Source organism: Aplysia californica, unplaced genomic scaffold (genome assembly GCF_000002075.1).
Source record: "Aplysia californica isolate F4 #8 unplaced genomic scaffold, AplCal3.0 scaffold00014, whole genome shotgun sequence".
Lineage (NCBI taxonomy): Eukaryota > Metazoa > Mollusca > Gastropoda > Aplysiida > Aplysiidae > Aplysia > Aplysia californica.
Genome location: NW_004797284.1, coordinates 1,837,207 through 1,846,937, shown reverse-complemented (window position 1 = coordinate 1,846,937; position 9,731 = coordinate 1,837,207). Strand labels below are relative to the sequence as shown.

General features: G+C 44.6%; 1 protein-coding gene across 1 annotated transcript in view; it reads right to left on the bottom strand.

The window, feature by feature from the left end:
- The window catches only part of LOC101855538 (large proline-rich protein BAG6), a gene marked incomplete in the record, with an annotated part of 36,550 nt that overhangs the window by 19,078 nt on the left and 7,741 nt on the right, over positions 1 to 9,731 (bottom strand). The window contains 5 exon segments of the mRNA XM_035970914.1: positions 2,148 to 2,486; positions 3,365 to 3,550; positions 4,840 to 4,969; positions 6,547 to 6,743; positions 8,240 to 8,374. Of these exon segments, the coding sequence (XP_035826807.1) occupies positions 2,148 to 2,486; positions 3,365 to 3,550; positions 4,840 to 4,969; positions 6,547 to 6,743; positions 8,240 to 8,374 (987 nt within the window).

Sequence of the window (9,731 nt, the reverse complement as noted above, 5' to 3'; positions counted from 1 at the left end):
CGTCCGAGCGCTGTTGCTGCTGCTGCTGCGTGTGGCGTCCGCTGCTGTCCCAGTGGGAGCCGACGACGATGATGATGTGGATGATGATGATGTTGTTGTTGTTGCTGCTGTGGACGTCTGGCCCGCGCCGGGCTGCCTAGCGGCTCTCCCCCAACCGGGAGCGTGGCGGGCTCTCACGTTCATCTGAGGGAAACGGGACACGGCAGATTTTTTTTCGGGTTTTATTTATAACAAGAATTTTACAGCACTTGCAACAACACAAAATGGCCGTGTAAGTGCCAAAGATTACAGAAAGGTGTTACTAAAGAGTATCACAAAAAGGCAGAATGTTGCACGCCTTTTCAAGTATCAGATAAAGAAATCAAAATAGAAAAATCTGCTTGAACAATGAAGCTATGTCCCAAAACATCATCTTTGAGTGTTGGCAAATGACCAAAATGTGCGGCCTCAAAGAGTGAGGCGTACAAAGCATGCTGTCGAGCATTGATATGTGCTATGTGCTTTATAAACACAATTCTTGCTATTACGTTTCCGAATGTTCCACGGTCTGCTAGGGGAATAATATTTGTGAACCGCTTAAAGCGTTCAAAACAGCTTCCATAAGAGAGGAGGTAAAATCAGGACATATACAGAGACAGGAGGTCTAGCCACCACTGCGGTCTGCAGGAGCCATTGTACAGCCTGGTGGTAATGTACTAGCTTGTCCACTACAGAAATACTGTAGTCTATTGGTGAATAACTTTTGATTCCAATTGTCTTGACCCTTTTAGTTTTAGTAGAGGTTTTACGGTGCTCGCAACTACATAAGGTCATATGAGCGCCAGAAGATTAGAGGTGTTACAAGAGAGTACATGTAACAAACATAAAAAAGAAAAAGGGGAGATAAAGACGGTAGAGGTTTGATAGGAAAGAAGGAGCACACCACACCAGAGCACCCGCCAACCATCAACTCTTGACCCTTTAGATTTTAAATATACGACAATCTAGATTTGTCTCTTCAAGCAATATATTTTTCAATGTTATAGACTGACGTCAAAGGGCACCTCTCCCTGGCACAGTTGACCTTTTTCTGTGCATCCATCTGTGGTTAAAGATGAACACAAAACCAAACCACAGTGCAGCTCTATAACGACCTTCGGTATAGCGACATTATGATGCCCAGGTCCCGATTTTTGCCCGATTTCATTGGAAATATTTTTTGTTGCCTCTCTTAGTTTAGTTTTAGTAGAGGTTTTGCGGCACTCGCAACTGCATAAGGTCATAAGAGCGCCAGAAGAATTAGAGGTGTTACAAGAGAGTAACAAACATAAAAAAGAAGAAGGGGAGATAAGGACGATAGATGTTTGATAGGAAAGAAGGAGCAAACCACACCAGAGCACCCGCCAACCACCCACGTTGCCTCTCTATAAGGACAACTCTCTATTACGACATTTTGTTCTGGTCCCGACGATGTCGTTATAGAGAGACTGAACTGTGTACACGGTGTGTGCCAGTGCTGATAAGGAGAAAAGGTCAAAAAAGAGGAAAATATTCTGCCCCCCCCCCCCCCCCCCCCACAACCAGGATGCGTAATTTCAACACAACTCTAGAATGGAGATGTTGAGAGAATACACAACAAGAGGTGATGTCCGGGCCGGGGGATATCGCGCCTTTTTTTTAGTGCGGAAAAGCGTTCTGGGGGGAAGGTTTTGGAAAAGTTGGAAGGACAACCCCCCCCTGTTTTTTTTTTTTTTAAGACGCCCCTTTCTTTTTTTCCACCTTTTTTTTTTTTGGGCCCCCGGGATTTTTTTTAAGAGGGGGGGCCCACCCTGTCACCCCGGGGTGGCCCCCGTGTTTTAAAAAGAGAAAAAATCCAAAAAAGAGGGGATTTTTTTTTTTGCCCCCCCCCCCCCCCCCCCCCCCCCGCGTTGCAATCCCGAAATTTCAACATACAACTCTAATACTAGTAATATTTTGGAAACAAAAAACAAACAAACAAAAAAGCGGAAATCCGCGGATCTACGGAAAATTATCAGCACTGGTGTGTGTGTGGCTAACCTGGAAGCCTTGTGAGATATCCACAAACGCCACAAAACAAAACTACACGCCGTGTGTGTGTGTGTGTGTGTGTGTGTGTGTGTGTGTGTGTGTGTGTGTGTGTGTCTCACCTGGAAACCTTGCGAGAAGTCCACAAACGCCTGCATCATCCCCGGCGTGGGGCCCGGGCCAGCGTTGAAGTTTGCCGTGATGGGCGGGCCCTCATTGCCGGGGGGCGTGTGACCAGCGCTGCCCGTGGCGGGTGTGGCTGATGGGATGCCACCTCTCGTCCGAGCGCTGTTGCTGCTGCTGCTGCGTGTGGCGTCCGCTGCTGTCCCAGTGGGAGCCGACGACGATGATGATGTGGATGATGATGATGTTGTTGTTGTTGCTGCTGTGGACGTCTGGCCCGCGCCGGGCTGCCTAGCGGCTCTCCCCCAACCGGGAGCGTGGCGGGCTCTCACGTTCATCTGAGGGAAACGGGACACGGCAGATTTTTTTTCGGGTTTTATTTATAACAAGAATTTTACAGCACTTGCAACAACACAAAATGGCCGTGTAAGTGCCAAAGATTACAGAAAGGTGTTACTAAAGAGTATCACAAAAAGGCAGAATGTTGCACGCCTTTTCAAGTATCAGATAAAGAAATCAAAATAGAAAAATCTGCTTGAACAATGAAGCTATGTCCCAAAACATCATCTTTGAGTGTTGGCAAATGACCAAAATGTGCGGCCTCAAAGAGTGAGGCGTACAAAGCATGCTGTCGAGCATTGATATGTGCTATGTGCTTTATAAACACAATTCTTGCTATTACGTTTCCGAATGTTCCACGGTCTGCTAGGGGAATAATATTTGTGAACCGCTTAAAGCGTTCAAAACAGCTTCCATATGCACAACATAAATGCAATTATTATTATTATTAGAACATCCCCCCTCCCCCCCCCCCACTCACACAGAAACTGCTTTTTAGTTTTAGAATAGAGTTTTACGGCACTTGCAACACAATAAGGTCATATAAGTGCTGAAGATTAGAGGTGTTACAAGAGAGTAACAAACATAAAAAAGAAGGAGGAGAGATCAGGACGATAGGAAAGAAGAAGCAAACCACACCACAGCACCTGCCAACCCCCCACTGAGAGATGTTTGAATAGGCAAGAAGGAGCAAACCACACCAGAGCACCCGTTAACCACCCACTGAGAGATGTTTGAATAGGAAAAAAGGAGCAAACCACACCAGAGCACCCGCAAACCACCCACTGAGAGATGTTTGAACAGGAAAGAAGAAGCAAACCACACCACAGCACCCGCCAACCACCCACACACAGAGAAACTGGCAGCAAGGACATACGTGTATGGGGATGGCCATACTGTTGGTGCCGGGGATGGGGAAGGAGGAGGGGGGCGTGGCGGTGACGGTGCGGGGGACCTCCGTGTTCATGTCCACCATCACGTCGCTCAGGCTGTGCATCAGGTGACTCATGGCATGTAGTGCCTCCGACACGCGGCTCATCACCTCCTGGGCGTTGCGCGCTTCCTGAAACACACACACACACACAACACACATACAGGATCATCAAATACCTTCTCCGTTTTTGGGGGTTTTTTTGCGTCACAGTTTTACGGGACTTGCATCACAATAAGGTCTTAAAAGTGGCTGAAGAATAGATGTGTTACGAAAGAAGGAGCAAATCACACCAGAGCACCCGTCAACCACCCAAATACCTTCTCCTTTAGTTTTACGGTACTTGCAACACAATAAGGTCATATAAGTGGCCGAAGAATAGATTTTCTTTTTGTAAGAGTTTTACGGTGCTCGCAACTGCATAAGGTCATATGGGCGCCAGAAGATTAGAAGTGTTACAAGTGAGTAGCAAACATAAAAAAAAAGAAGGGGAGATAAGGACGATAGATGTCTCATAGGAAAGAAGGAGCAAACCACACCAGAGCACCCGCCAACCACCCACATACCTTCTCCATAGCTGCCCATTGTTCAAAACCAAAAACCAGACAGTAACCTTGGGACAGACAAAAATGGTGGGCACTGGACAAGAAACTCCCCTTTATCAAAACTTTCACACACGCTTTTCTGCATTCAATAAATCCAAGCTGTACAAAGTAGATCCGCAACAATCTGTCAGAAAGGTTTAGTAAAGACACCTCCAAGTTAGATAGTGAAGTGTTTCATATTAACCTCATCAGTAAGTCGTGTTTTACTGTCGTATCCATACGACGTGGGGAACTCTGTGCAACCACTTTCCAAAGAGGAAATTTACTCCTTAATCTGATCCGTACGCTTTGCATAGCAGTCAGTCAGAATGATTTTTTGAGAAATACTGAAAGTTTCAAATAGATCTTCATACTAGAAGTATTCTAAAATGCGAAAAACACAACCCCGGGGGTACAAAATGACCCCATGGCGTACGGATAGGGTTTAGTACTATATGTAGCATGAGCAAGAAAAGTTTTCAAAAAGCTGTCACAGAACAAAGGTCAAAGTGGCGCTTTCCTCACGTTTGGGGAAAACGCATTCGTATACCAAACACGTTTTGTCCATGCTCAGTTACACGTACTGTGAAGTACAAATAGAGACGAAATCACACCACACACAGATCTTGCTCTGGCGGATATTCTTTATCCACAGGAATTTCAGAACATGTCGAGAACTTCCTACACATGAAAAAAAACCCCCAACCCAACCACCCCCTCCCCCTCCCCAAGGCGAGAACTTCCTACACATGAAAACCCCCCCCCCCCCAACCCAACCACCCCCCCCCCTCCCCAAAGTGAAAACCCCAGCAATCCCCACCGACTCAAACACGCTACCTGCGAGGCCTGTGGGTAGTTCTGCTCGTTGCGCAGGTAGTTGCGGTAAAGTCGCAGGTGGGGCGTCATGCGACTGTTGGTGCTCAGTACACGGTCAAGGAAGTCGGCCAGCTCCGAGGCCATCAGTCCTCTGTGGGGGGCAAAGTGGGGGGAATGGGCAGGGTTTTTTTGTGGACAGGTTTTTATTTTTGTATACGCTTATTATTTGCGTAAGGTTCATTTGTGGGGATAGGTTAATTTGTGTACAGGTTTATTTTTTTATACGTTTATTATTCGTATACAGTTTTAACACTGTAAAGTTATTTATAAGGAGGTACTTCCAAATTAAATGCCCATCTTTGATACAATAGAACCGAGCCAAATGGGAAAATTTGTGTAAAGTGCCTTTCTCAAGAACAAAATGTTGGGCCTAGCTGAAGCTTGCAATGTCGAACTCATAATCTCACAATCACAATTCCCGTAGCCAAACCACTACATTACCAACGTCACCCGGTGGTGGTCAAAGCGCAAACTTTTCAAACATTAAAAAAGGATAGCATCGACCCATGATAAAGGTAATTCAGGTCAGTGCAACTCCAATACAAGTTAAAGATGAGAATAGTAATAAAGTAGGGTGATCAACCATTCAAGTGTTGCTAACAACAGCCTGGGGTGTGAGGGGAAATGACGTGATTTCCCCATAGTTTGTTGGAGCTTGCTCAGTATCACAACAGACAGCCAAGAACATCATCAAATGCAACACCAGGGAGCAGTGGCTGAATGGATGGGCAATGGGCAAAACTGGAAGAACTGTATTTGCACACATGACAGCCCCCAACTCTAAAGATGCAATAAATTCCCTAAGTAGAAGAGAACAAGTCACGGTTTTTTGCCTGCGAACACAACACATACCACTAAATTCCTACCCTAATAGGATCTGCAAGGATACCCCACCCGACTGTCCGCTGTGCGACTGTCAGGATGAAACAGTACCACACCACCTCTTTAACTGCCCAGCACTTTGTGACCTACAAAGCACCTACCTACCTGCCTCCTCTGACATCGGAAATACTCTATACAGCGACAAAGCACAGCTGATTAAAACCTGCAAATTCTTTGCCATATCGACAGGCCGAAGGGCTAGAACCCAAATGGCCGCTGGATCGGAAAAGTAAAGTAAAGTGAGTTGGAGCTCGCTTGAGAACGGGCAAAGCAAGCAAGCAAACCAAAAACCAATACATCTTCCTAAAATAGAATGTAAATAGGAAGTAGAGCTCATCTGTGAAGGAGATGAAATGTTTGAAGATTAAAATAAAAGCAGGATAAACCAAAATAGCAACTCAAATCATATGACCAATTAAATCGATCGCAACACGACAGAACAAAACTTAAGACCGTCGCCACTAAGAAGGCTCCTTTACTTTACTTTTCCGATCCAGCGGCCATTTGGGTTCGAACCCTTCAGCCTCACTAAGAAGGTTAAAAAAACCCACGTAAGAATGCAAGCAAAGGCCATAAACCTAGACACTTCAAACAGTAAAATGTAAATAGGAAGTGTTCAAAATGTTTGACAACATAAAAAAACCTAGGATAAATTAACTGAAATAGTGACTCAAATTACGACCGATTAAACTGATCCCAATAACAACATAACAAAACTTACGACCATCGACACTAGGAGGGCTACCCCCCCCCAACACATAAGAATGCTAGCCTGCAACAACTCACGTGGGAGATTCTGCCCCCGGAGGTTCCGAGCCCTCTGGTGGGGCCTGCGACTCCCGTCGCGAGGAACCCTCGGCGTCTTCCGGCGGCTGAGCTGAGGAGCTTGTGTCCATCTCTTCATCCTGCTGTCTGCCTTCTCCGGCCGCTGTCTCTGACTGGTCAGGGGGAGGGCAGTCGTTGACCGTGATGCTGGTGCGCTCCTGGGGGGGGGGGGGGGGGAACATTTACGACATTGTTGTTTAAGTTCTAGTGAGGGTTTTACCACACTTAGTTTGGTTTTTTGTAAGTTTAGATAAGATAAGATAAGATCAGATAAGATAAGATCAGATAAGATGAGATACATCTTTATTGTCCAGATCCTGGCACATTGGTTTGGTGTTTCACTATGTACACACATACACGCATATACACACACAGACTTGCAACATAATTAGGTCATATAAGTGTTGAAGATTAAAAAGGTGTAGCAAGAGAGCAACATACAAAAAAAAAAAAAGAAGAAGAAGAGATAAGGACAATAGATAACTAAAAGGAAAGAAGGAGCAAACCACATTAGAACACCCGGCAACCACCCACTACTAAACGTATTTGAAAAACCTTATCAGATGGGTGACGAGGAGACACCAGAATCATGTGGGACTTTTGACAGTCATCTAAACAGAGAAATGAACGAAGAACCATGATTGTCCATGTCAGCTTCACAGCTGCCACTTTATGACGATAAGAAGTGGGACCTCCGCATTAAATATCCATATCTGATAGATTCAAGCCAAATGGGTTGAGAGCCTTCAAAACTCCACATAACGACCCGAGGTTAAGAAAGCCCAGTCTGGGATTCGAACCAGGGGCAGCTGCTCCATAGTCAAGCATGATACCAACTGAGTTAAAAAATAAGGAATGGCCCCTTCACAGCTTCCAACTTTTTTCATCAGGTCAACGCTACATGTGTTGCAGCACTTTCATTTTTCACGGAATGACCCATTTGTTTGTTTGTCTCTTTGTCGTAAAATGCATGGAGCAATCACAGGATGGAAAAGCGCTACATAGATGCGATCAATTTCAATTCACAGGATAAAAATAAAGTGCACCCCTATAGAGCCCACTCCCTGGTGGCTTCAGGCGTTTCACAACAAGATAAAATTTGAATTTGAACAAAAATGTTTTTAAAGCTTACACATTTCACTCATACTGGCCCATTCAACATACAACAATCCTTTCAAATACATATTATATATACCCGGTAATCTCACAAAAGACAATCGCATCAGCACAATATCGGTCATATAGTGCAGGGAATAACAAGACCGACAGACACAAACAACAGAGGGAAAGAAAAGAAGCAAAATAATAATAATAATAATTGCATTTATATAGCACATATCCATGCTCAAGCTCTATGCGCTTTACAACTATGATTACCCCAGCAGACCCTCTGAGAACACTCTCAGCTTCCAAGGAAGCATACAGTGCAAGCTGCGGATTTCACGCGCTCAAACACTATCAAACTGTCAAGATCTTTCACTGTCGATAGCCGGGTACAGTTGCGAGTCTGAGAGCCTAACCACTTGGCCACCGACAAAAAAGCAGGAGCTACCAGTGGTGCCCTCCAACCACCCACACACTCGTTCAACAAAGAATCAAACTTCTTAGTAGCAAAATAGCGTTTCCAGAAAAAATGTTATTAGACCAGACTTACTTCTAGAAGGTCAAGGGCATCGTTGATGAGCCCCAGGTTGAATTCGGCCTGTCGGATGCGACCTCGGGCGCCGCGAGTGCTGGGGTTTCCCTGGACTCGGCCCACATGGATCTGCACGTCCAGCATGTTGCCGTCCTGAAATGTAGCCAGCGACAACATTTAAAAAAAGTTTTTGTAGTAAGAGCTTTTTTTTAGATTTAGTAAGTCTTTTACAGCACTTGCAACACAATAAGGTCATATCAGTGCCAAAGGTTAGAGGTGTTACAAGAGAGTAACAAACACAAAAAAGGAGGGGGAGATAAAGACGATAGACGTTTGATCGGAAAGAAGGAGAAAACCACACCAGAGCACCCGCCAACCGCCCACTCCTGAAAAGTAGTAGACAGCGACAACATTTTTACAAAAGTTTTTGTAGTAAGAGCTTTACAGCACTTTCTACACACTTAGGTCATATAAGTGGCAAAGATTCGAGGTGTCACTAGAGTGTGGTACACATGTACAAAGAAAAGAAGGAGAGGTGAAGACCATAGATGTCAGACAGAAGGAAAGTTGGAGCATATCACACCAGAGCACCCGCCAACCACCCATACATACATAGTACTCTAAGCGCTGGAAGGGGAATGGCAAAAATGACGATGAGTAGAGGAAGAAGTATTTTTTAAACACTGTTCTATTCTGCCGTGCAAAGGCAGAGCGATGTATCTGAACTTTTTATGATTCTGAGTTACGTCGCGCTGCCTTTGGGAATATGGGCATGGCCCTTCAGTTACGTCTGTTTGCCACAGTGAAATCTCCTATTTGTAGTGCAGATACGTCTTTCTGCCTTTGACACAAGACGCAGAATGGGTATAGGCATCCATTTAAACGATAATTTTTGCAGATACGTCGGTCAGCCTTGGCACGGCAGTATTACAAGACCTACAAAATTGGAAATCAAACTCATGTCTCCTGTGTGCCACAGCAAAGCTCCTTACTGCTACACCACGGATGCCAGTGAATGGTTATTCAATTCATTCATGGTAAAGAAAAACAAGATGAACAGACAAAGAGAAAAAAAAAGAAGCAAAAACTTACTAATGGCTCTGTGCAACCACCTGTCTAAATTCTGTCACCTATAAATTTCAGGTGCCCTTGTATGGGTTCCGTCATTATGTGTAACAATTCAAACACAGTGTTCTAAAACCATAGTTTATAATTCTTCACACACTACATAGATGTGATCAGGGTTTTCTGATGGACTAATGGAGAAAAAAAAATTGAAGAGCTCTGGTTTTATCGCAGTACTTGAAACGTCTGCAGTATCAAAAGCAACAGAATCGTCAACAAAACCCAAATGATAGACGTGCTGACAAAATCAGACACTTCTCGCAATCCACAAATGGAGATACTGGCCAAAAATTGACAACAGGGTCAAATTTGCAGATTTTCTATTGATGCCATATTCTGTAAGTATAATAAGCCTGTTATTATTTAGCAATGACAATGAAAAATT